General features: G+C 56.5%; 3 protein-coding genes across 12 annotated transcripts in view; 2 read left to right on the plus strand and 1 right to left on the minus strand.

The window, feature by feature from the left end:
• Positions 1 to 20,217, plus strand: part of OPCML (opioid binding protein/cell adhesion molecule like) — a 300,458-nt gene extending 280,241 nt beyond the window's left edge. For all 5 annotated transcript variants that reach the window (XM_074848573.1, XM_074848576.1, XM_074848572.1 and 2 more), the window contains 5 exons: positions 5,662 to 5,787; positions 6,026 to 6,160; positions 6,239 to 6,359; positions 6,778 to 6,929; positions 17,298 to 20,217. In XM_074848573.1, the coding sequence (XP_074704674.1) occupies positions 5,662 to 5,787; positions 6,026 to 6,160; positions 6,239 to 6,359; positions 6,778 to 6,929; positions 17,298 to 17,398 (635 nt within the window). In that variant the 3' untranslated portion in view covers positions 17,399 to 20,217. The remainder of the gene's footprint in view (positions 1 to 5,661; positions 5,788 to 6,025; positions 6,161 to 6,238; positions 6,360 to 6,777; positions 6,930 to 17,297) is intronic.
• On the plus strand, positions 17,961 to 20,217 carry LOC141933686 (uncharacterized). Its single transcript, XM_074848577.1, has 2 exons — positions 17,961 to 18,538; positions 18,649 to 20,217. The coding sequence occupies exons 1-2, from the start codon at positions 17,961 to 17,963 to the stop codon at positions 18,857 to 18,859; spliced, it is 789 nt and encodes a 262-aa protein (XP_074704678.1). The 3' UTR covers positions 18,860 to 20,217.
• Positions 20,218 to 23,457: 3,240 nt separating this feature from the next.
• The window catches only part of LOC141933683 (protein CEPU-1), a 355,483-nt gene continuing 352,704 nt past the window's right edge, over positions 23,458 to 26,236 (minus strand). For all 6 annotated transcript variants that reach the window (XM_074848567.1, XM_074848569.1, XM_074848571.1 and 3 more), the window contains one exon: positions 23,458 to 25,283. In XM_074848567.1, the coding sequence (XP_074704668.1) occupies positions 25,183 to 25,283 (101 nt within the window). In that variant the 3' untranslated portion in view covers positions 23,458 to 25,182. The remainder of the gene's footprint in view (positions 25,284 to 26,236) is intronic.

Below are 26,236 nucleotides of genomic sequence, written 5' to 3' on the forward strand. Positions count from 1 at the left end.
CGGCCAAATGAGGGAGATGCGGCAGTGATGTGGCAATAAATTCAAAGCCAAAGGGAACCCAGAGAAAGTCTGGATGGAATAGCAAAGACTGAAGAAAGAAGCAACTGGAGGGAGAATAAAAACAAAGAAAAAAAGGATAAGAAGAAAAGTCCAGAGACTTGTAGAACAAAGGGAAGAGAGAAGGAAATGTACGCACAGAGAAAAGCACCGAGCATCAAAAGAGCAGGAGGCAGCAAAGGGAAAAAATGAAAAAGTAATGAAGGAGCGAGGGCACGGAGAGGGGGAAGGTCTGAAAAGAGAGAGAGCCTGACTGGCAGAGAGAAAACAGCACCACTGCCCAGGTGGGCACAGCCACTGTCCCTAAAGCAGCTGGTGTGACGCGCTAACCCGAAATCCAGACGGGTGTAGGGAGGAGGGACGGGACGGGGACTGTCCTCGGGCTTCTTGAAATCGGTGAAAAGGAGCCGGTGGGAGTGGAGGCGTCGAGACGTGCTGTGGGGACCAGCAGCCGATGGAACAAAAGCACGGTGGCAGCTGATTAATTACTGAAAACAGCAAAAATGAGGAAGAGGGGGGAGAACCGGAGAAGTTGTTTCCCCATTATATTTCCGAACAGAAAGAACATTTTAGCGTACGCACAAATAGGTCCCTGGGAAGCACTCTCACTTCCTAATTGTTCATAAATTTACTGACAGGTGGTTACACAGTAGGTATAACACTCTGAGTTTTGGTTTTATTGCTTTCCCCGTCTCAAGGCGAAAACCTGGAAAAAAAGGGTGCATGGCGAGCGATTGGGAGATGCCACCTAGCACGGGGCCCTCGGTGCCCCTGTTTTATTTGTGCAGTGTCTCGTGAGCTGTCGGTCCCTGGCATGGCTGGATTTTGCCTTTCCTTGGATGGAGGGGTCTGCGCCGGCTTGTTGATCCCTTTGTGCTTAACTCCAATGGGTCTCATGGCATTGCAGTCCAGTTTCATGGGAGGAGAACAAACTTCTGCGGTCCTATGAGGTGGTCTTGGGCTCTGAAGGCATCCGTAGGGAGGTTGTTTTGGGTGGGGTTTTTTTATTTCTTTCCCTTTCAGCTGTACTCAGATGGCGTGTAGAAAGACAGACAGGCAGGGGGAGAGATGTGGTGGCTGGGGGAATATCAGCCAGGCCGGAAAATCTCACCTCCATGGCAGAGAGAATACGTTTAAAATAGTGTGTTACGATCCTTTTCCATAAATTTATCACACAAACTATGGTTTATGGGGGGAAGGCTGTGAAAAGGGACCCAGAGAAGTGAAAGGGAAGATCTCCCCTGAAACGAAGTGCCTGCAGAGCGCGCGAGGCGACGGCGCAGCACGCCTTGGCTGGGAAAATTGACCAAAATCATTCTGTTGACCAAACTGTAGCTGTCGGTTGTGCTTAATGCATTATCTCAATAAAATCAACTCTGATGAGCCTCTCAGATTGGTCTCTCGTCAGAATGCGTTCGATCAAAGGTGGTAATTTTTGCTGTTGAGAAGCAACGCTTTGTTAAAACTCCTGACATCACCTCCTCGTCTCCCATCGCTTCTTCCTCAGACCAGATGGGAAGTCGAGGTGCGTTGGCACAGGGTTATGCTGCGTTTCCTTGTCCGTCCCTCTGGGCACCCGTCACGCAAGTTGAGGTGAGCAACTGGCTGTTGTCTGGCAGTTTGAAGAGCCCATAGGTATCCATCTATCACCTCGCCTTATCAAAGGTGTAGGAAGAGTTCTCTTTTAATGGATTAGGAGCTAATGATGTGGAGGAGGGACATCAGTCGTGCGTCAGCCATGGCGCTCACGCAGGCTCTCCGCTCCGAGTCGTGCAGCAGTAACAATCTGGCAGCTAAAAATAGTCTGGGGCCACGGCGGCGAGCGCCTTCGGTAGGGATCGGTGCTAAGGACCAGGTGGGAGATGAGTCGGCCTGCACGCAGTCGTGCACATCAGCATCACATGTTGGTCACGCAGCGAGTACCGACGTGCTGTTTCTTCCTTCACGGTTTAGCAGGGAAGAGGCGTCCCCGCCAGCGCGGGCCAGACCCACGCCTGCCCCAGCGAGGCAGCGGCCACCCCTCCTCCCGCTTGGGTGTCTGATAACATCTCCAGTTGCTTTCATCCCCAGTCAGACCAGCCACGGAACAGCAGCAGGGGCAAAGCTGGCAACTGAACGAGGCCCCATGACCACCCCAGGTGGTGTTTGGGAGAGTCCCAGGGATTTCTTGGCTGTGCTTACGAGAGATACCCTGAGTGTGGCACGGAGCATCGCGGGATACGGCAGCGTCACCAAGGCGCGATGCCACAGCCAGCACCCAGTTTGGGAGGTGAGGGGAGGGACAGGATCTCACAGTCCCTGTGAGTGGCAGCAGAAACCAACACATGCCCAGGCCGGATGGAGAGCGTGAATCAGCATGTCGGGCGGTTCGGGTCTCAAGCAGTAAAGGAAGGAGATAAATCATGGGCTTATTGTTATTGAATTTAGTGGCATCGCTTTCACATTCAATTTCTCTCACTGACTTTCTGAACAAACAAGAAATTACAGCGCAAATGTATTTTTGGGCCTACCAAACATTATGCATTAACTTACCCGTGATTAATATTACACAGGGTCGACGAAAATCCTCTGCAAGCCACTCTGATGAGACTGCGCTGCTCCTCGCTTCCTTGGGATTTATTCTGTATTCAATTTGCTTGTAGTTGTAGTGTTTTACAAGGAAGGCAGGACTATGAATAAGGGGGGAAAAGGGACCACGTGCTGCCATATCACTTTTCCCCCTGCACCTCCAGAAAGCGAGCGTCTTGCCCCCATCCTGCGAGGAGTCATAGGCCAACGTCAACGGGATGACCTTCAACAAGGCCAAGTGCCAGGTCCTGCACTTGGGCCACAACAACCCCCTGCATGGCTACCGGCTCGGGGAGGTGTGGCTGGAGCTGTGTGGAAGAGAAGGATCTGGGGGTTCTCATTGACAAGCAGCTGAACATGAGCCAGCAGTGTGCCCAGGTGGCCAAGAAAGCCAACGACATCCTGGCTTGGATTAGAAATAGTGTGACCAGCAGAAGCAGGGAGGTGACAGTCCCCCTGTGCTCTGCACTGGTGAGGCAACACCTGGAGTGTTGTGTCCAGTTTTGGGCACCTCAATACAAGAGAGATCTCGAGGTGCTGGAGCGAGGGCAGAGGAGGGCAACGAAGCTGGTGAAGGGCCTGGAGAATAAATCCTGTGAGGAGCGATTGAAGGAGCTGGGACTGTTTAGTGTGAGGAGGAGAAGGCTGAGGGGAGACCTCATCACTCTCTACAGCTCCCTGAAAGGACATTGTAGGGAGGTTGGTGCTGGTCTCTTCTCACAGGGGATTAGTGACAGAACAAGAGGGAACAGCTTTAAACTGCAACAGGGGAGGTTCAGACTGGACATTAGGAAAAAATTTTTCCCAGAAAGAGTGGTCAGAGGGTGGAATAGGCTGCCCAGGGAGGGGGTGGAGTCACCATCCCTGGATGTGTTTAAGGGTCGTTTAGATGAGCTGTTGGGGGATGTGGTGTAGGGGAGAACTTTGCAGAGTAGGGCTGATGGTTGGACTCAATGATCCCAAGGGTCTTTTCCAACCTGAATGATTCTGTGCTTCAGTCTTGGGGCCGGGGAGGGCTTCTGGAGGGGGTGAGCGCTGTGCCTGTCCATGGCAGGCCCCCAGGAATCAGCCTCTGAGCATTTGGAGTTGGCATTAGCTGCCCTGGAGGTTGCTGCCTTCCTCTGGCAGCACACTCGCCTGCAAGCATTAGCCTGTACCGAGAGCACGTAGTACGGCTGTAAGAAGGAGATAATGGCAGCACAGTATTTGGTGGTTTGATTATTTTTTTTCCCCTATAATCCCTGGCTTGCATAGCCCCTCAGGTAGCGTGAAGCATAGAGCAGGGGGTCATTCCAGAGAAGTGCTGGGAGGGGTGTGGGTGGGAAGGGATAGTGGCCCTCGCGCATGGCCGTGATTTTGCCGGCGCCCTGCATCGTGCGCTGTCGCTCTCTGGCTCCACGGCTTTTGTAGGTAAGAGCAATCAAGGGAGAGGCTGGCTGCTGTCTGGAGCAGGGGTCCTTAGGTCTCAGCATCCGCTAACGGTGCTGCTGCCATCTCAGACCAAAACTGCTGGCAGGGAAGGATGGCTTGCAGGCTTGTGAGCAGGTGGCAACTTGTCTTGGACGCTGTAGTTGTTTTCAGATGTTCCTGGTAGCTGTTGGAGGTGCTGTTAGTGGAGGGAAGAGGTGCAAGGATGCTGATAATAGGGGATAAGATCATCTCTAGGAGTGAGGAAGTGCCGTTGGCAGCCTTCCCGTGGCGGAGCTCGTCAGGGCTGCACCATCGGAGCCGGCCGGCTCCGTTCCGAGCGTTAACTACATTTTCCAGTGGTCGCCAGCGCACACTTTTCATTTTCGGATTGCCGCTTTCCCCTGAAGGACTCAGACAATCTCCCTCTGCTGTAACAGACTGTACTTCTATATTAATGTGTCAAGTTGCTGGGAAATTTACTGCCTTGCAGGGCCCATCGGGCCACAGAGACCGCACCGCGGCAAAGACGCGGCATGTCCCAGCGCGCCGCCTCTCCCGCGCAGCTCGGGAGAGCGGGCAGGGGAAAACCCATTCTCTGCCTGCACCCGGGAGGCTGCCAGGGAGTGAAAAGCTCTTTTGGGGTGATTTTTTTTTTTTTTTTTTTAAGCCCAGTGAGGCTTGAGCACCTCATGGGTGGTAGCTGCAGCTCTCCTGGTGCCCCGCTGGGCATCCCTCTGTCCTTACCCAGCCCGCTCAGTTTGGATAATGATGCAGCAGCCTGAGCAAGGCAGGGACCGTCCCTGGGGGTGACAGGAGAGCTGGGCAGCCCTCACATCCCCTTCCAGGCTGTGCCGGTGTCAGCCACAACAGTTTTCAAGTGATCATCCCAGTGCCCCAGGAGAGCCCTTGGCACAAGGGTTGGCCACGCGATGCCACGTGAGCTGGAGTTCATGACATCTTTTGTGCTTGGGGAGGGGGCATGGGGCATCATTTCCGATGTTATAGGAGTAATGTTTAGTTTTGGACTGGTCGTTTTCTATGGCTTGCTTTTCTCCCCAGGGCACAGGCCACTTCAGGGGCCACGTCTGTCAGCCCAGAGCACCAGGAAGTGGCGTCGGCAAGCGGGCTTTAATTGCTTTTTGCTGGGGCTGGGGATATTTATGGGTGCGGAGATTGCCAAGTTATTTATTAGGTGGAGTATCTGGGGATAGAGTAATATAAATCACTGTGGCTGGTATTGAATGGAGCGGACGCTCAGTAATTTAAACAGCTTTAATAAATATGCTCAAATATGAGTCTTGTTGCAGGCCGTAACAAGAGACTGTTATCAGGGTCTCACTGCAGCGGGGTGGGGTGGGGTGGGGAGGCGATGTTTCTGGCCCCTGCCTGGCGCAGGGAACTGGTGAGTGGTCCGAGGTGCTGGTTTGGTGACACAGGGTTGGTGATGGCACGGATGGCGCCAGGGTCATAGCGCTGAGGGATCTGGTGGAGTTGAGAACAGTCAGTGTGAGGTTAATGGTTGGACTAGATGATCTTCAAGGTCTTTTCCAACCTAGATGATTCTGTGGGTCCCGCAGCTGGGGGTTGTGTGTTGATGGTGGTTGTGCTTTTCTTGGTGTCTTGCAGTTCCCCCTCAGATCGTCAACATCTCGTCAGACATCACCGTGAACGAGGGCAGCAGCGTGACCCTCATGTGCCTGGCCTTCGGGAGACCGGAGCCCACTGTCACGTGGCGGCACCTCTCTGGGAAAGGTGAGACCACACTCAGGGGTCTGATAAGGGATCTTGCCCGGCATGTGTGAGAGGCATGGATGTCCCCGTGGAGGTGGCTGGGGGGGGCATGAAGGTGGCCTATGGTTTGCCAGCAGCTTTTGTGGAGGTGCTGGCCCTTTTCCTGTGTCCTGGAATGAGGGTGAGGATGCTCGTTGAGTGATGTTCTAAGTTTTCTGGGTGAAGGGTGATGGTGCCACGCGTTCGGGACATCTCCCAGGGCAGGGCTTTGTGAGCGAGGACGAGTACCTGGAGATCACGGGCATCACGCGGGAGCAGTCTGGGGAGTACGAGTGCAGCGCTGTCAATGACGTGGCCGTCCCAGATGTGAGGAAAGTCAAAGTCACCGTCAACTGTGAGTGCAAGGGATGGGGGAATTGTGTAGGGTGGGCGTGTGCGGAGGCCGGTGTGACACGGCGTGGCATCTCCACAGACCCGCCCTACATCTCGAATGCCAAGAACACAGGCGCTTCGGTGGGCCAAAAGGGCATCCTGCAGTGTGAGGCTTCAGCTGTCCCCGTGGCGGAGTTCCAGTGGTTCAAGGAGGACACCAGGTGAGGGGCCATGGAGGGGGGGAAGAGTGTGGCACAGCGGGGTTGTGGGCAACCACACCAGCCTCATGGCTGGAGGGCAGTGAGGTGGCGGCCGAGGGCCTCGTGCAGTGGAAAGCTGAGATCAACTAATTTTGGTGGGTCCAAGCACTCACCTAAGAGCTGAGGAGGCCTCAAGGTAGTTTTTCTCCTGGGGATGGTGGCTGTGGCTTGTGAGGATTAAAGTGGGCTGTGTGGGTCGGGCAGGGAGATGGGTTATGGAACGGAGAGTGCAGTGTGCTTTTGGGCAGCATGGTGGGGCAAAGGGTCTTGGCGGGATGCGGGAGTCCAGCAGGGGAATTGGTTGGTGGGAAGGGAGGGGGTTCCCGGGGAGGGGGCATGATGTGGCTCTCCAAGCATTGGCATCCACGTTTCCCTGCAGGTTAGCGAACGGACTGGAGGGCGTGCGGATCGAGAGCAAGGGCCGCCTGTCGACGCTGACCTTCTTCAACGTCTCGGAGAAGGACTACGGCAACTACACGTGTGTGGCCACGAACAAGCTGGGCAACACCAACGCCAGCATCATCCTGTACGGTAGGTGCCCTGTTTATTTGCAGTAAGGTCCACTGAGGAGGAGGAGGAAGAAGAAGAGGAGGCAGCGAGGTGGCCAGCAACGGAGCAGAACTGGATGTATTTAATGTTGGTGGCCCCTCAAGGTGCTGAATGGCGTGAGATTTGAGCGGCAAGGTCCTGCAGAGAGAGCGTGCATCAGCTGATGAGATCCATAGTGACCCAAGTGGGCACGCATGGGGTGTTTAGGGGTGCACAGCAGGCTTGGCTAGCAGGTGGCTGTTTGTGGAGCCAGGGCTGTGGGCGGAGAAGAGGCTCCTGGCTGAGCTGTGACATCGCTGGACCACAGGGCCGAGGAGGCGGCCTGGGCCAGGTGAGCTCGCACTTTGGGTGTGTGGTGGCGGGGTTTTTCCCGGGTGTTGTACAGGTGGGACTACCAACAGTTGTGTTGTACTGGCAGAAGCAGGCCTGGTGGCTTAGGCATCGAGGACCATGGCAGGGTGGTTTGTGTCAGGCACCTGGGCAGGAAGGTGTTTGAGGAATGGTGGCTTGGACAGCTGTCATTGAGAAAGGTGACATGTAGCTGTGGCATGTCCTCATGTGAGGGTCCCGGTGGCCTTCTGGCAAGTTGGGCTTGGGCTCCGGTGCAAGGGAGAGGATGGAGTTGGGTGGAATGGGCTGCCCAGGGAGGTGGTGGAGTCCCCATCCCTGGAGGTGTTCAAGAGGCGGGTTGACATAGCGCTTAGGGATATGGTGTAGTTGGGAACTGTCAGTGCTAGGTTAACGATTGGCCTAGATGATCTTCAAGGTCCTTTCCAACCTAGATGATTCTGGGTGGCAGGCTGGAGGAGCCGTGGAGAGCAAGCAGAGCGTCCCTGTTGGTGTGGACTTTGGCAGCATCAGGGCAGAGAGTGGGGGCAAAGTGTCGTGTCGTGGTGGGGACCCGTGTCTTGGTTATGGGCTACCCCTATACTCCAGCTGTCTGGGACCGTGGCGGCAATAGGGAAGCAGCGGGTGCCACAGCACCGAGATGTGCCCCTTGGCATTCCTGGAGGTGCCATCTGTGGGCTGTGTCATGCCCTGGAGAGTGCTTGGTGATTTGGGGTGGCGTGAGGTGCACATCTTTGGTTTTTACTTGTGGGGCATTGGCGAGCCCAGCACTCAAGGCACCTTGCTTTGGTGCAGGTGTGTCGTAGGAGCTGGGCAAGTGGCTTCTAGAGGTTCTGGGTCATTGTTGCTGTTGGGGGGGATGCTTGATAGGTGGCAATGGGGTATGCAGCAGTAGGGGGGATGGACTGTCACTTGGCAGGGGGCTCTTCCCGGTGGGGGGCAGTGCCTGGTGTTGTTCGTTGGGGAAGAGGAGATGCACATATGTTTTGGGGAAGGGGGACACAGGGCCACTTGAGTGGGGTGAAGCAGTGCAAAAGTTGTGGCAGGAGGTGGAGGCATCGTCCTGAGGCGATGTGAGGGGTCAAGGGGCTGCTGGTGTGGCAGGGCAAGAGGCTTGAGAGCTTGATACTGCACAGGATGGTGCTATCACCCAACTTGAGGGACAGGAAGCCTCAGACAGGAGTTTAGAGAGCTGGGAGAAGGGTGAAACGGAACAGGCGCCCCGATGCTGTGGTCCACGGCTGGGATGGAGTGGAGAGGCTGGAGAGCAGCCACGTGGAAAGGGTGCTGGTCAGTGGTGTGGTGAACATTGGCTGGCAGAAAGAGGTGACTACCTCTCTGTCAGTAGTGTTGGTGTGGCTTCACCTCGTGTACTGTGTGCTGTGTTGGGCCTTGCACTCTCAGAAGGATATTCAGGTGCTTGAGAGCATCCTGAGGAGTGGTGGAGGGCACAAGGGTGCTATTGTGGCTCTGTCTGGCTTCCCAAGGTGTGGAAATGGAGTGGGAGGTGCTGACCTGTCCTCATCCCTGTGGCGCTGGGAAGCACGGGAGTGGGGCTGTGCTGTGCCCTGCCAGGGGATGCTCCAGGGAGATGATAGGAACTGCACCTTTCCTGAGAGGGTGTTCCTGGGCTTTCCAAGGTGTTGGGGTGAGGCCCTCCCTTACTGACACACTTTGATGTTTTAGTTGGGCCTGAAAGGCTCAGGCAGTTGGACGGGATGATTGGCGTAGGTCCCTTCCAAGCAAACTAATGTATTGTGGTGTGCCCCCATCCTGGTGTCCCAGCCCTGTGTTTCCCCCCCAGTTTCTTCTTTCTGCTCTCATGTGTTCTACTCTAAGGTGCTTTTTTTCTGTTCTCCTATGTTTGGTTCTGCATTCTTTCTCTCTATTTTGTAGCGGTCAGTTCTGGTCTGGTGTGGTCTGTGCTATTCTGGTCTGTTGAGCTTTGCTCTGGTGCAGTCCCTGGTTAGTCCTGTTCTGTCAGGGTTGAATCTGTTCCAGTGTGTTTTGGTCTGTTCTCTTTCTGTTTAATCTGTTGCATTCTACCATGCCTCTGTCTTCTGTTCTCTTCTGCTCTGGTCCGTTGCAGACTATTCTGGTCTGGTCTATGGCACTGTATTCTCCTTCAGTGTGTTGTGTTGTATCATGGTCTGTTCTAGAGTGTTCTAATGGCCGCTCTTCTGGTCTGGTCTATGGGGGTGTATTCTCATTTGTTGTGTCCTGGTCAATGCTATTCTGCCCTACCCCACTCCATTCCAGAGCAGTCAAGTTGGTCCTGCTTGGGTCTTTTTTTTTCACCCTGGTCTGTTCTGTATGGTTGTGTTTGGGTCTAAGAAGCAGTTGGGTTCTGTTCCCCTCTACTCTGGTCTGTTGTCTTGTGTTCTAATAATTGATCAGGTGAAAGCTGGTCTATTGTGGTCTGGTGTGGGTTATCTTTTGTCCTGATCCAGTGCATGCCTCGTGGCTGGGGGGTTGAATCTAAAGCCTTCCTTGCACTGCCCGGCAGTGGGACAGAGAGAACAGCCCTGTGTTGGCAATGTGGTGTTGCTGGTGAACTGGAAGGATAATGTTGCTTGAAGGAACAGAACTTATGTCAAGAAAAAAACTTTATTAACTTCAGGGATAAAACATCCTGTTAACATCCAGGGGTTGACCTACACTGGGTGGGGGGCTGTTTGGTGCACATCCATGTCCTGGCTCGTAGCTATCAAGCCTCTCTCCCACTGTGGCTTTACCCCTGACACCTGGGCAAACTACCCCTGAGGGCAACCTCCTGCTGCCCAAACGCTGACAAGCTGCTTGCTCCTGTTTTTGAATAAAGGCTTCTCCTCTCCCCTGTCTCTGTGTCCACACCACCACAGACAGTCTAAGACTGGAAGGGCAGAGACACAACAGAGACTAAGTTGAGCAGGCTGCAAGAGATAAACAACAGAAGTCACCAGGAGAGAGGCAGGGAGACCACCAGACAGACCAGATCAGGGCCAATTGGGAGAACAATGCCAGCACCAAGACGGGAGATGCAGTAGGGGAGAGAGGGACAGCAGGGAGATGGGGCAGGGAAGAGAAGCACAAATAGGAGAGGGAGTGCAGGGTACTGAGACAGAGGGACACACACCAAGAGGACAGAGAGAAAGAGGGGGGAGACACAGAGCAAGGCCGAGATAAGACACTCATGTCGAGGGGAGGGAGCCACAGAGACAGACTTGGCAGGGACACACAGAGAGGGACCTTGAGATGTGGAGCAAGGAACCCTCAAACCACAGAAAACAACAGCCAGGAATGGGGAGGGGGCAACACCAAGAGTTAGAGACAGGCTGACACAGAGAGAACACGATCACAGAGAAAAGGGGGAGCAGAGGGAGAGGGAGGGATGCAGAGTGAGATACATGCACGCAGAGAGGGAGCAACATGGGTGGAGAGAGGAGCCAAGATGGGAGAGAGGGAGCTTATAGAGGGTCAATAAAAGGGAGCAGCAGACCCCAACAAAGATGAGTAGTAGAGGGACAAAACCAGAGACAGGCAGTGAGGGGGAGAACACACAGAGATGGCAAGACACGGGAGAGAGTCAGAGAAAGAGGGAGATGGAGCAACTGCGCTGCCAAGAGAGCAGGTGAGAGAGGGAGACAGAGGGGCATAGGCAGCTGCCAAGACAGAGAGAGGACTGAAGGGAGAGAGCACAAAAGACAGAGAAATGCCAGAAAGGACACTGAGGACGACACAGGAGGGACATAAAACAGAAGGACATACAAAAGGGACATGAGCAGCAGAAAGAGAGAGGAGCAGAGCTACCCCAAGGCAGCACGGATGATCAGAGATGGGCCGGAGACAAGGGGACAGCAGGAGACCTGGAGAAATACATCAGGCCAGGGGGAAGAGGGGGAGCCAGCCAACAAGGAACATGCACACAGATCAAATGGTCAGGTGTGCAGGCAGGGAAATGGTCAGATTCCAAAGAAAAAGGAGTCAAACAACAAAAGGGAGAGAAAGAGACATTCAGGGGAAGAGGGAGAGGGCAAGAGGCAGGCACAGAGAGTGTGGGGTGTGTGTCGTTGGTGTGCTGAAGAGAAAAGAGCCAGAAAGGGAGAGGAGGAGACACACGGACATGGACAGGGCCAGAGACAGTCCAAGGATGACCAACCAAAGGGCATCTCAGGAGAGACAGGGAAATGGGGACAGGGGGAGAGGGAGGTGGACACAGAAGACGACACACAGGGTTGTCAAGAGGGTGACAAACACAGGCTGAATTAGGATTGCATGGCAAGGTGGCCAACTAAGGGCAGAGAGGGACAGGAAGGGGGCAGACAGACCTTCCGAACAGGAGGGATGCGCACCCAAAGGTGAGGAGACCAAGCGAGAGCTCAGGGCAGGGACAGGCACCAAAAACACTGATGAAAAGGGGGTAGACAGTGTGATGTGGAGGACAACTCAGGGATGTGGGGACGGAGATCCAAGGAGATGGAGAGGCACGTGCAAGGAGACACAGATGTGCAGACAAATTGGGTGGAGACCGACAGAACAACAGATGCTGACAGAGGGACAGGCAGAGAGCTACCAAAAGCAACATGGCCAAAAAAAAGGAAAAATACACAGGGGGAGATGGCAGGAGGCAGAGGGAGATGCAGAGAGACAGACGTACAAGAGACAGAGAAAGGACAACGGGTGGCACGGCAGGAGGAGACACAAGGAAGGGTGACTCTGCAGAGTGCTACACAACAGGAGTGACAGAGGCAGCCACGGGGGAGAGGGAGACAGAGGGACATGAGGAGGAGGAAGAGGAGGGGAGGGAGGAGGAGAGGACACACACAACACACAGAAGGGGAGAGGGAAAGAGGGAGACGTGCAGATGGTGGGGAGGGAGTGCAGAGACAGTTGGAGGAGAGATGCCCACGAGTGGCACAGAGGGAGGCTGAGAGAAGGGGGACCTGGGCAAACACGAAGAGGGAAACCTCTGAGGCACATCCCCTGAGAGACATTCATGAGATCGAGCAAGATGGGGGGAGACATACACTGCAGAGACTGAGAGCAGGGGAGACCGAGACAACCACCAGACAGAGATGTAGCAGCAGACACAACAAGGGAACACGCCAGAGGGGAGGACAGGGAGGCGGGGAGACAGGGGGGAGGTTGGGAGGCGCAGGGAGGGAGATGTGCGGATGCGAACGAGGGTCACCACCAGAGAAAAAGGAGACCAAATACGAGCCAAGGGAGAGCGAGTGATGAGCAGGGAAATGCTGCAGAGGGAGAGGGCACCAGAGGAAGAAAGTGAGAGACAGCACAAGGGGGGACAGGGGATCCAGAGTGCAAAGGTGGGGGGGTGGGAGACAGGGAGGGGATGTGTGTGGCTGGAGATCAGGAGGCAGGCAGAGCGGCAGAGGCACAGACAAGAGTGACAGAGGAAGATGGGCACAAAGACCGGGAGCAGAAAGAGACCAAAACACACGGGGAGACAGACAGACACACACAGAAAAAGGTGCAGACAGTGTGACATGGGGACATTGATAAGGGCCCTGAGAGACGGGGACGGCGGCATGGGGAGATGGAGCATCGCGGGGGGAGACGTGCGAGGAGGGAGACGGGCAAAGAGACGCTGGCACAGGAAAAATGGGTTAGGTCATAAGAGGGATGCGGCACAACACAGGCAGATGTACTGAGGAAGAGAGAGCACAAGACACAGGAAAAAAAACAGAGACAGCAGAGGCCAGAGAGAGAGACACAGGCACAGTGACACAGGGAGGGAGGGACAGAGACTGACCGTGAGGCACACACAGAGACAAAGAAAAGGGAGACAGACAGATGGGGAGAAGACACAGGGATGCCAGGAGCACTGAGACGGACTGAGGGAGACACTCAGACACACAGGGAGGGGTCGAGACAAAGGGGGTGGGTGTGTGCAGAACAAGGGAGAGGGTCGGAGGAGAAACAGAGGAGACAAGGTAACAGACTGAAGGAGGAGAGGCAGAAAGAGGGAGAAACCCATCAGGGAAGAAACAGAAAGGAGGGAGACTAGAGAGACAGCACAGGGGTGAGCGATGGGGAGGCAAACAGAACTGAGATGCAGAGGGAGACTGAAACGGAGAGGGGGGGAGGCTGAACAAGGAGTAGTGACACAGGGGATGACAAAAAGGAGGGGAGACACAGAGGCTGGAGAGGGGGGGATGCACAGACATGGAGCAGGGCCCAAGACAGAGACATGCAGAGAAAAATGAGGACTGACAGTGGGCTGGGGATAGTCACAAAAGGGAGAATGGACCAACCATGGGAAAGACCCCCAGGTGAGGGACAGAGGAGGAATGGGAGATGTGAGGGAGGGAGATGGATGAAGAAAGCCACAGAGATGCACACAGATGTCAAGAGGGAGACCTGTACAGGGAGGGGGAACTGGGAAAGACAGAGAAACCACACACATGACAATGGCGGGGAGAGGCAGCAGGAGAGAGATGTGGTGGAGGGGCTGGTACTGGTGAAAAACATCAGTGGATGGGAACAGAAAGGGCAGATGGGCAGAGAGGGAGGCAGGCACAGACACTGAGAAAAGGGGGCCCCCAACACAATATAGGGAGAGGGAGAGAGAGAAGGACTTGCGGGGAGAGGGGAGGAGACATGCCACGAGGCAGACGCACGCAGACTGGCACCGGAGAGACGGGAGGGCAGGAGCCAGCAGGAGATGTGGGGACATACAGAGACGGAGGCAGCAGGAGACAGAGACAGGAGGGCAGTTGCAGAGAGAGGGGTGGAGGTGGTGGAGGGAGATGGACTACCAGGCGCAGAGGCAGAGGGGAAAAAAGGAGGCAGAGAGTGGGAGACAGAGAGGAAAGGGGAGAGGGAGATGGAGACACAGTGAGAGAGGCAACGGGAAGGACCACGAGGGACTGGGACTATGAGGGAGAGATGCAGAGACCACGTGTGGGCTGACTGCCTAGAGAGACACGGACAAAGGAGGATGGAGGGTGACACAGAGGGACTGACAAAACAAGTAATAGAAAGTGGAGAAGGGAAAGAGAGTGGGATGGGGAAAGGGACTCCACAACAGGGGACAGACAGACACTGAAAGTGCAAGGAGGGCAAAGAAAGAGCAGAAGAAAAATGAGGGAAGCCAGAGAGTGAGCGAGGGGGGCCAGTGAGGGGTGAAAGGGAGGCAGAAAGACAGAGACAGACCACAAGACCTGCAAAAAGTAGAGGCTTTGGTGAGAAAAGGACCTGGGGACAAATGCATACAGGAACTGTGATGTGGGGACAGGGAGGGGCACACCCCCAGAGAGAGGGAGCAAAAATAAGGGAGAGGCAAAAAAAGGAGAGAGGGGAACAACAGAATAATCGACAGGCGGGCACCAAGAGATGGAAGGAGAGGCAGAGGCACAGACTAGGACAGACCCAGGCACCAAGAAAGGGGATGACAAAGAGGGACAAGGACCAGGGGGTGCAGGCAGAGGGCCAAGACGGCTGAAGGGAGCCCAGTTCTGTGAAAGGAAATGCTGGGAAAGACAGAAAATCCCACACATAGAGGGACAGATGGAGGCAGGGGGAGAGACGGTTGTTGAGGGAGACCAACAGCCATGAGGGGAGGCAGGGCAAGATGGACAGACAGACACGGATTCAGACACAGAGAGATGGGACAGAGGGAAGCAGGCAAACAGGGGGGCAAGTGGAGAGACGTGCCACGAGGCAGAGAGAGACAAACACAAAATCAGCTGGATGCAGAGAATGTTACAGACCCGGGGAGGGAGAGGCACAGAGATGAACAAGGGGGACGGGGGGCAGGGAGGGAAGACAGAGACAGACGGGGAGACAGAAGTAGGGCTGAAGAAATGGATGGCAAAATACAGAGGAGGACACAGGGAGAGACGGAAGAAGAAAAGGGACAGATGGTAATGCAGACACAAGCGGATGTGGACACAGAGGGAGACACACAGATGCAGAGCGGGGACAGGCATGGGGTGACGCAGAACAGGGCCGACCGGGACACAGGGAGAAACAGGGATCGAGAGGGAGAAACAGGGACAGAAACAGACCCAGAGGCAGGCAAGGAGATGACAAAAGAACATATCATGCTCGCTCTCTGCCCGCCCGCCCACGCTCCCAACCCGCCGGCTGTTCGCGCTGCCTGCCTCCTGCCCAACTCGGCACCGTCGCCACGGTTTTCCTTCCCTCACTTGGCCCACGTACCTGCCTGGCCAGTCACCCAGCCGCTGCTACGACTGTCCCCTCTCAGCAACGACCAGCACCCACCTTTCTAGGCTTCCATCTGCCCATCTCGCCGAACGACGGCCCGTCTGGCCACTGCCCTGGCACAACCCCTGGCCCTCACGCGTGTGCTCCTTGCCTGGCCTCTCGTTCTGCCTACCCGATGATCTACCCCATGACCTGTCCTGCTGGGCAGCTACACCCCCACCCACCCTGCCTGGCCCTCCATCTGTCAGGCTCTCCTCTCTGCAGCCATCTACCTACCCAGCTTCCAACCCAGCCAGCTGGCTGCACGACCTGGCCAGAAAGAACCCTGCAGCTCTGCCTCCCTTCCCCCATGGGGATGTGCTTCCCCCCCTCTTCTATCTGCCTGTCTGCCAACCGTCCCACACTGCTCGCTTGCTCTCTGCTCATTCTGCCCATCACCCTGCCCATCACTATCTCTATCTCCTCCTCACCTGACCTGCCTGCTGAGGACCCCCCATGCTGCAACCCCAAAACGTCCCCGCGTACCTCAGACTCCATGCATCCAGACAATGCCATCTCCCACACTGGCAAGCCTTTATTCCTGCGAGTTGCAGTGCTCCAATCCCTCCGGTCCCAGCAGCTCCCTCATGGCCATTTGCATCTTGCTGATCATGAAGTTGTACTTGCGCCCCGCGCCTCCCACACCGTGACCCACCACCTTCATGCACACCCAGCCTCTCCCAGTGTCACGTCTCTGTCACACGTGTCTCGTCCACGGCCCTAGGCATGCTGGCCAAAACATGGGCGGCTTCTCCATGATGGGCATCCTGGCAGCCTCCCTCACCGATCGGCCTGGCTGCTCCTCCTGTTGAAGGACATCCAGCTTCTCCTCTGCTCCCCTGACCATCTGCCTGGCAGGAACGAACCCTGCATCAGCCCCCAGCCACACACCCCTCCTGGCATCCCCAACTCCTGAGATCCCAGGCGTGAACCCACTACACACCCCCACACCTGACTCGCAGCCGGCCCTTCTTGGCCATGGGACTCCCATATTCCACCCAAAATGAAAGACCCCCTGCCTGCACCCTCTAGGACACATGGGTGCCCTCACAGCCTTGCCCACCCTCCCCGCTGCTGCCCACCACAGCGTCCTCACCCTGGTGCCGCTGCTAAGGACCTGCCTGTGCAACAATGCTCCGCTCCTGATGAAACCGAGCCGCTGCTCTGCACCCTGCTTGGCTCCCACCATCTTGGGGACCCTCTTCCCAGCATGGACACAGCATGGGGCCTGTTTCTGACCTGGACTCTCCAAGGAGAGTGACATCCCAGTGCAGCGGGGCTCGACTGGAACCTGCCTTGGACATCTTCCCCCTCAAACAAGGACCACACATCCCCTAAATGTCCCTTGAGCTCCCTGACATCACCCGGACCCCATGCCAACACTGACAACGCTCTTCCAAAGACAAACCTGTTAGACTGGCTCTTAGGAAGTATTTCTTTCCAGAAGGGGTTGTTGGGTGTTGGAATGGCTGCCCAGGGCAGTGGTGAAGTCCCCATCCCTGGAGGGGTTTAAGAGTTGGGTTGACCCAGCGCTGAGGGATCTGGTGGAGTTGGGAACGGTCAGTGTGAGGTTCATGGTTGGACTGGATGATCTTCAAGGTCTTTTCCAACTGAGATGATTCTGTGAAACTCACCCCCCAACCTGCCCAGAAGGGGAACCGGAAGCCCCAAGTCAGCTCCAGGGGACACTCAGCACAGGGGGTGGGACATGAATGAACCAGGACATTCCCTTTGTGCTATCTCAACACTAGCCTTAACGCTCTCCTTTGTCTTCCTCTTCTCTCCCCTGCACAGGGCCCGGAGCGGTGCACGACGGCGGCAATGCGGCATCCCGGGCAGCCGCTGGCCTCTGCCTCTGGGCTGCCCTCCTCGCTCGCCTCCTTCTCGACTTTTGATAAGGGAGCGGAGGGTCCCGGGAGGCCCCGCCGCGCCTCTCCCCCGCCGCGGGCTCGGCCCGCCGCGCCGCCTGGGGACTCCTCTCCGTCGGACGGGCGATGCGCCGGAGGACGGGCGGCGGCGCCGAGCGTCCGAGGATGGCCCCTTCTCCCGCGTGCCGGGATCGTTCTCGCCGCCGGTTACGCTGTACAGACCCCACCACGTGCCACCAGACTGTCACCTGCCACCGTCGCCCCGGGGACGCGGTCCGGCACAGATGAGGCTCCCCGCGGCCGCCTCGTCTCCAACGCGGTGGGCGCGGAGCTGTCGGGGCAGGCGCTGCCCGGAGCCATCACTGGGCACGTCTGTCTTGTTGTCTCGCTAAGCCGCCTATGCCCAAAAAGACCCCAAGGTTGAAGCCCCCTGGCTCTGCCTTCAGCCCTCTCAGTCCTGAATGTCAGTTCTCGCCGCCAAAGCTCCTCCCTAAGCGCCCCCAGCATCGCCTGGCCCTTCCTGCTCCCCAGGACGGCGGTGCAGCCCCACCGCGACGCTCGCCGGCCCTTTCCAAGGGGGTCACCTGACATGACTAGTTACCCTTCGAGGTCACGCACATCCCCACTGCTATTTCTCCCGGCTAACATCGTACCCCACCTCCCCAGTGACACGAAGCTGCTCTCCCAGGAACGTGAGCCCTGGAGACTGCTGGTGGCCCCTGTGGGGACAAGACCCTTCCCACCATTGCGGCCGTCATCCCTCCTCGCTCCGGACTCCTGCCCTGTGATTCTCACCCTGATGCACTGCCGACACTCGTCGGGGAGGTTCCTCCGGGCTGGTTTTCCAACCAGCACATCAAAAGCACAGCACCGCCAATGCTGGGCAGAAGCACTAAACTACACAGCAAAACTCCAAGGCCCTTTTGCTACGGCTCCTTGCGCGCACCCAGAGGGGATTGGACCTCCCCAGTCCGTCTCCCAGTGTGGCCTCCCAGTACCGTTTGGCCAAGCATCCTCCCCAAGGGGTGAAGGAAGCACAGGAGCCAACCCTGAGCTTCTACATCCGCACTTTGCCTCTTCTCACGCCTGCCACGTGCCCCTGCCCGAGGAAAGTCCAGTATGTTCAATGCTGTGGACAAGGCTCTGTCAATTCGCTGCGCTGGCACGGTAAGGATGACTCCGATGCCCCTGTCCTGCTGCTTGCCGATCCTCCCTGCTGCAACATGCCTTCAACACCAAAATGGATGTGCCCAGACTCTACCCTCTGCTTCCTCTAGGCACCCTGGGAGCTTCTGCCCCCTCCTGCACTGTCCACGACAGCAGCGGCCACGTCACCTCCCTGCGTACCAAACTGCACGCCCGACAGTGATCTGCGCCACGGTCACCCTCACCCATGATGGCGGCCCTGAGCCTTCCCCACGCTCCTTTGCTGTCCGCGAATACTTTGGGGCCGTGGTCTGGGAACAGCCCCTCCTGTCCTGCTCCTGAAAAAAAGTCACATGCAGCGCCAAACCCTGTGCCAGAGAGACTCAACTCTACAGCGCTGAGTGAGTGCACAAAGCATCCCCCTGTCCTGATGCCTTGCCCCTTCCTTCTCCCTCCACAAGCGCAACGGCCCCGCGCACACCGTCTTTCCCACGCAAACCCTGCTGCTGCTGACACCTTGCCCCACCGTCCTGCTTTCTGCAGCTGTGAGGAAGCTGGGGCCAACGGTCCTCAGTGTGCAATATAGAAAAAAAAAAAACAAACCCGGAGCCAGAGGCTGCGATGGGCCACCGTGCCGTCCCCGATGCTGCTGTGCCCTCTCCTTGTCCCTGCTCTCCATGGGCTGCCCAGGACCCGCGCCGACTGGCACACAGCGCAAGGTTGTTGCCAAAAAAAAAAGCAACAGCTACAAAATCTCTAACGGACACTCCTGCCCCCACACCCTGGATGTCCAACACGTCCCACGGCTGATGGGCAAAAAGCACGTGGCCCAAGGAAGGGGCTGCTCCGGAGCTGGCCCGACGCACTGGCTTACCTGATGGGCAGGGATCCGGCACGGCACTGCCCGGGCGAGTCCGTGTCCTGCGGTCCCTGTGGTCCTGCTCTGTTTCTCCACCACCATCCTGGGAAGGCGGCACTGGCAGCGATCCTGGTCCTACCCAGGCACCTTTGCAGAGCGGGAACGCCATCATCATCAGCCGGCACGCACATCCTTCCCCGTGTGCCCGCTCCAAAAGTACCCTTGGGCATGGAAGACGCCTCACCCCGACGCCTTTGCCGGTCCGCACCACCCCACGACAGCCCCCTCTCCACCCCAGCACCTCCCGGGGCCAGCCCCAAATTTCTCTGTCCCCGCGGCAGAAACGCTGAACTAGCCCCAGACACGCAGGGCCAGAGGCCGTGGCATAGCGGAGAGAGGAGGCGACAACGAGACGCCACAATGGGACCTGGCTCCAGGGCTGCCCCCGCCCCATCCTTCTCCTCCCTGGGCCGGGTCGGCTCCCCTGTCCTCCTCCGCCAGGACGGCGTTCAACTTTCTCATGCCATGTAACGTGCCATTGTGAGGAACGTGTCGGCTGTCTGAGGCCGGCGGCGGACCCCTTTGCAACCGCCACTCTCCGCGTTTGGACGCTCGGGGGGCGGCCGGGTGCCCAGGGCAGGGGGAGCACAGCTCCCAGGTCTCTCCTGCCAACGGCCGCGACGGCTGGTCTTCAGTTTCCGTCCATCATTGTATTCCAAGGGTGGCTATACTACCTGAGATTTGTGCATGTTACATTGTAGTTGTAACCTTTTCTAATTCGGCAAGAATAAGAGATGGTTGTGATTGTGCAGTGTATCAATAAAGTTTGACGAACTTTGTACCTTCGGGGCTTTGCTTCATGGACCCCCCACGCACCCCAGGGAGGGATGCGACGCCCGGCACATGCCATGACAGGCTGGGAGGGGTCCTGAGCACCCGGGACCTCCCTCGCTCCCGACGCTTAGTGGGAGCCTCTTTTGATCGCCCCCGTGATGGTGACACTTCAAGCCCCCAGACCAGGGGCCCACTGCGGTTCGGCCGATCCCTCGCCCTGTCCCATGTGTCTCCCCCAAGAACCTGCCTCGTGGCTCCACCAATGGGTCCCGGGTGCCTCCTGCCTCCATCACCCAGCCGCCGATGAGCACGTACCTGTTGACGGAGCCCCTGCAGGGTAAGGACTGGCTTTGCTCTCATCGCTCACCTATATGCAGTGGAAGCGGAGTGATCAGGGGCCTCCTTTCAGCAACGGAGCCATTCCCAGCATCTTCTCCATCAACAAGGCCTGCTCCAGTGACTAAACCTACCCCTGCGCAAGGGATGCCTCGCAGACGATGTGCTCCTAAAGGTGGTTTTCTCCTATCACGATACGACGACACATGACGTGGACAAAATGCCTTCATCAAAGGACCAGGAGCAGAATGAACCGCGACCCTCGGCATCTCCCCGGCATGGCTACCATCTTGCCCTAAAAACACTGTGCCCCCTGCTCCCCAGGGCACGGCCGCACCTTTCCAACCCACCAACTGGGAGAAAACACTCAAACTCCCCTAACGTGGGACTGGCTGCTATGAGACTTCAGGACCCATGTCTTGCCAACAAGCTTGGGCATGAGCCAGAAGACAGGCATTGCCCGATGGGCTGTGGGTGGCTGCTCCCCTCCTTGCTGTATGCTGCCAAGCTGCTGAGAGTCCCTGTTTCCCAAGGGAAATTCCAAGGATGACATCTCTTGGCCAATACATCCCAGGATGGGAAGGCCACTGGAGGCACCTGAGGCAACTTGGGGGGACCATGGGCTTGCAGGATGATGCTGGATGTGTCAGGGGGCTGCTTCCTTTCCGTGATCCCCTCGGTGGACCAGGCCTCTCTTCCCCTTCCCTGACAGACAGGTGAAAAGCCTCATCCCAAGAGTTCATCCCCAAACCCCCACAACAAGCTGCCCTGCCCCATGAAGGCGGGTGCTTGTGTGCAGCAGGCAGACGAGTGAATGGCTCCATCCCGGCACCACTATGAACTACCACGAGTCCATGCATCAGGGACACCCCTGCTGTTCCCTTCGAGTGACCCCAGCAAAAAAGGTAAGTGTTTCCCAAAACCTACCAGCCTCCCCAGGAGAGGGGTCCAGAAAGGGAGAGCCACCCTGCCTGCCTGCTGCTCCCTGGGGCTGCCTGATCCTGGCAGAAAGTCTCCCAACCTTGGGCACGGGACGAGTGATATCCTGACTTCCACGCTCACTTCACATTCCCAGTCAAGATGCCTTCCCCGATGGTCTCTGCGGCAGGGTGAGTGGCATGGCTGATCCCTGCAGGAAACCCTCTCCGTTCTGAACCTTTTTTTTTAAAAAAAAAAAACAACCCATCCATAAGCAAAGACCAATGCGATGTAACTACAGCTGCCGTGAAGCAACACTCACCCCTGGGCATCCTGCCACCACCAATGGGGCCTTGCTAACGCCAGTTCTGCTGGGTATCCAGCAACAGACCTGCCTCCGCTGGAGAGAAACACCTACAGACACCCAAAAGCCTCAGATCACGGTGCATCCCGACGCTTCATCTGCATCATCCCCTTTTATACCATCACCAAGTACCAGGGAGGCACCACAGCCCCTTCCCACCACGAGCCCAGCCACAGGGTGCCCGCCAGCTCCCTTCCCGGGTCGAGAAAGGGGTTTCCTCCATGGCCATTGGCAACGCCTGACCCATGCCGAAGGCCAAGGAGCACAGCAGCTACGCCCAGAGGGATGGAGGACCTATTTCAGGCTGTGACCTCCATCCCTCCCCACCACCAAGAGACATACATACATAGTCAATAAATAGATGTATCCATTAAGCAGCCTCTAACTTGCTCTTTGTCCCTCTAACTCTGCCATCAGACACTCCTTGATCAGACGCCTAGAGCACCAAAAAAATTTACAGAGAAGAGGCCACGGAGATGGCCCAATTTCCTCCATACCAGAGGTCAGCTCCCTCCCTGTGCATCTGGGCACTGCCTTTCCTGCCAGGCTTGCTCTACCCCAGCCATCCAGCCTGGCCTTGGAGTTCCAAGATCTGCACAGAGACCTCCACCATTTTCCCTCTGCTATTTTCTCCTCTGGGAGAGGCAGGGGTACATCTGCTGCCAAGGACAAAACTGGCCACGATGTTTTCTCCTCTACCATGGCCACCAGAAGGGCTGGCTACCACACGGCAGGGTTGGCCAGCCACCACCTTCTGTGCCATCCCGACTCTGGGATGTAGCAAGCTGCCTGTGCCCGTCCTGTCCACATGTCCTCACCACCCTGTCCCTTACTGGGGACATGCCATGAAGACTTTGAGTGAAGCTCTTCCCTCACCAGTATCGCTCGGCCTGTCACACTGTGAGGCAACTCCTCGCTGCCTCTTTTGCTCTTTCCCTGTTCTCCATACTCATCTCTCGGGTTACACAAATTCATAATGAGTCAAGAAATTAAAAAAACCCCACAGAACAGTCCCACCACCGCCAACCATCAGCTTCTCAGCCTACAAAAACATGCTGGGTGGCTTGGCCTGGAGGCTACAGTCGAGGCTGAGGACCAAATGCACTAAGTCACCTTCTGTACACCAGCAAAGAAACAAGACAAGCTTGATGCATGCCCTGCCTGTGTGGACAGTGAATTGCACCTACACCCGAACGCCGGCCCGCCGCACTGCGCCCGTACACAGCTTTGCATGGGGGCACCCCATTTCCCACACCCACCTCGTATCGCCGCGTCTCTCCTCCCCCCAGGACTCAATTTGGCCACTCTACGACAGGGTGCGAGGGCTGCATGGAAAACTTTTGGGGTCCTGAGCAGCCGGGTGGGATCCTGTATAGGGGGGTTAGGGCAGAGCTGCGCCCCACACCCTCCCCATCTACTCCCCAAAGCCTTACCTGCAATGGGCTTGCTGATGAGGTCTGGGTGCTGTCTCTCTGCTGCTCTCCTGGCCCCGTTGCGAGGATTCAGTGGTCCCACCCGGCATCCCTCCCCCGGTGTCCCTCCCCATCCCCGTCGGCACAGGGGTGGGGGGGGAAAGCACGGGGCGGCCCCGGCCCCCGCGGCAATGAGCACCACAACCAGACGGAGCGGCCACATGGAACAATCGTTTTAATGGATAGGCAGAGAGAGCCCCCTCGCCGCCCGCCCGCGCCCGGGCCCCCCGTGTGCCCCCCGCCGTCAGCCGTGGGGAAGGAAAAGGAAACCGAAGGAGGAAAACCCACCGCAGGAGAGACCCCCGCCAAAACGTGTGGCGAGTCGACTGGTCCCGCGTTTTTGGCCGGCGGCTCGGCCACGTGCCAATCACTTTGCCCTCTTTTCCTTATTTTTGTTTTTTTTATATATATATATACACACACACACGCACACACACACACATATACATACATATATATATATATAAAAAAATATAAAACTGAGCTATATAGATCTCCCTCTGTCCCTCGGTTCGTTTTATTCCGCCATGAAGGGGCCGGGGCCACACGGTGAAAGGTGACGGAGAGAGGCCCCGGTCCCCCACAGCCCTTCGTCCCCAGCGCACCGGTGACCCGAGGGCAGAAAGGTGAGGGGGGTTTGGGGACGCGTGGACCGAGACGCTCGTCTCGTTGAGGACCGATACACACCTAACTCCATATACAGCATGCAGTAATGGCAGCGGAAGGACCCTGGTGGGAACCGTGGCTAGAACGCTAACGAAAAAAAAAATTATATATATATATGTATATTTATATATACTGTATATATATATCCCATAAAAAGATTCAGCGTCTTGCTCCGCCTCGACGCGTGGCGAGCGTCGCCCGTGCCCTTGGCAGGAACAGTTCGGACAACCGCTTTTTGGGCCGGTTTCGGGGGGGGGGGGTTCGGCGTGGGGCTCCTCTTCCTCCATGCCGACTCGCCAGGCTCGCGAACCTCCTCGGCTGGTTGCCTCCTCAGCGAGCCAACAACTTCTCTTCGCTTGCTCCCCCTCTCCTTTCCGGATTTTTTTCTCTCTCTTTTTTTTTTTTTTTTGTGGTTTTTTTTTGTTTTCTTTTGTTTTTTTTTTTTTTCCCCTCTTTTTTGCATTTCTGTTTTTTAGGAACTAAGAGTTCTAGGCTCGTATCAGAAAATACAATTAATAAAATTAACCATGACTCAGAATCCCTTATCATTCACGATGTCCGCGGGTGGTACGATGAACGCGTGGCTCGATGCCGGTCTCCTTCCTCCCTTTCCGTTTGTGGCAGCGTGGTAACTGTTGAAGATCTATATATCTATACACATATATATATATATATGTATACATGGATATATATATATATATTCTGGAACACAAATGGCGGCACGGTCCATGAGAAGATGGGGAAATCTCAGCAAAGAAGAAAACCAGCACGTCCTGATGGAGGGGTCCCCTCAGGAGGGAGCGGGCGGGCGAGGGCAGCGAAGGGGACCAGGGAGGGGGGGGGAAGCGCCGCACCCCAATGGCCCTGCCCATCCTCCACGCTGGCCCACGGCAGAGAACGGCGAAAACAGGGGGAAAAAGGGGTGGGAGACCAAAAAAATAGGGGGAAAAAAAAAGACTCAGTCGCGTTGCATCTTCAGCAGGAAGCCTTGGATTTTTTTTTTTTTTTCTTTTCTCTCCTTTCCAAATTCCCGTTGCGGTTTTTTTGCATGTTTTTCCTCTCTCCCCCTCCCCCAGGTGGCCTGGCCGGATACTCTCTCAATTCTTATGATTATTTTCGGAAACGGTGAACACTTCTTCTTCTTTTTCCTCTCTTTTCTGCTTGTGCTCGCTGGCCATGGTCGTCGCCGCCGCTACTCCGCGGGCCGGCTCTCGGGTCAAAACTGGCGGGCGAGCTGGACGAGGGGGAGGGCCAGCAGCCACACGCAGCCGCCTCGCCGCCACGCACCGTTATTCCCGTCATGCACTGCGCCGGGGCCTGTGGGAAGGGAGAGGAAAATACCCACGTGGTTAGTCACAAAGCCAACAAACCCCATCAAACACAAAATAAGAAATAAAACCAACAAAACCACACCATTTGGGGCCCCTGGTGTTACTGCACATGGTGGCATTGCCTCGTGCTCCCCGGGTACCCCCATCTGCCCGCACAGTCCTCGAGAGCACGGTGCCAGCCATCCCTGTCCCCACCAACCCTGGTCTTTGGGACATGACCCCCCCATCCCAAGCCCATCCCCTTCTCATCGTGGCCAACTGCCCTCCTCCAAAATTTGTCCCAGTTTCAAGCCACACTTACAGCAGGGACGATATTTTTTGCCCAACACTGCCCACATTCTGCCAGCCCCAGTGAGCCAGAGCAGGGGTGACCACCCCATTGTTCCCCACTTGTCTCCCTTGGGTGGGGGGCATAATACCCACCTGCCCACCCAGCAGAGACTCCACCAGCAGCACTACCCTCCGGACTTGGTGTTTTTGGGGCTCACCACCAATAATGCGCTCTGCCCATGGGCGTGACCATCTCAAGAAAAATGAGATGCGATGAATTGGGTGGTCAAAGAAGAGTCAAGCCCAACCACGCCTTTGGGGATCACTGGGGGTGAGGAGCTCATAGCTGGAAAAGGATGTGGAGGGTGCCTGACCCAGTGCCTTTCACCAAAACACCCCAAATAGTTGGCCTAGGGGAACACTAGGCTGGCAAAAGATCTCAAGAAGACATCCAGGCCAGTGCCCTGCCAGAGTGGGGCTGCCCACGAGGCCTGATCAACCCACAGCTTTTGAAACCCCAGGACACATCCCCTCACTTCAAAGCCCGACCGGGGCACTAAGAACCATTAACCATTTGATCTCCCGCCAGTTGCACTCTTCCAGCACACTCACAGACACCTCCCAATGCTTCCCACTTAGCCCCAAATCCTGGCATGGCTGGAAAACCAT

Source organism: Strix aluco, chromosome 23, assembly GCF_031877795.1.
Source record: "Strix aluco isolate bStrAlu1 chromosome 23, bStrAlu1.hap1, whole genome shotgun sequence".
Taxonomy (NCBI): domain Eukaryota; kingdom Metazoa; phylum Chordata; class Aves; order Strigiformes; family Strigidae; genus Strix; species Strix aluco.

Bases quoted from the DNA above. Each gene is read 5' to 3' on its own strand.
- LOC141933686 (XM_074848577.1), top strand. From the start codon at position 17,961: ATGACTAGTTACCCTTCGAGGTCACGCACATCCCCACTGCTATTTCTC. The intron at 18,539-18,648 runs GTAAGGATGACT...TGCTTCCTCTAG, and splicing joins CAATTCGCTGCGCTGGCACG to GCACCCTGGGAGCTTCTGCC.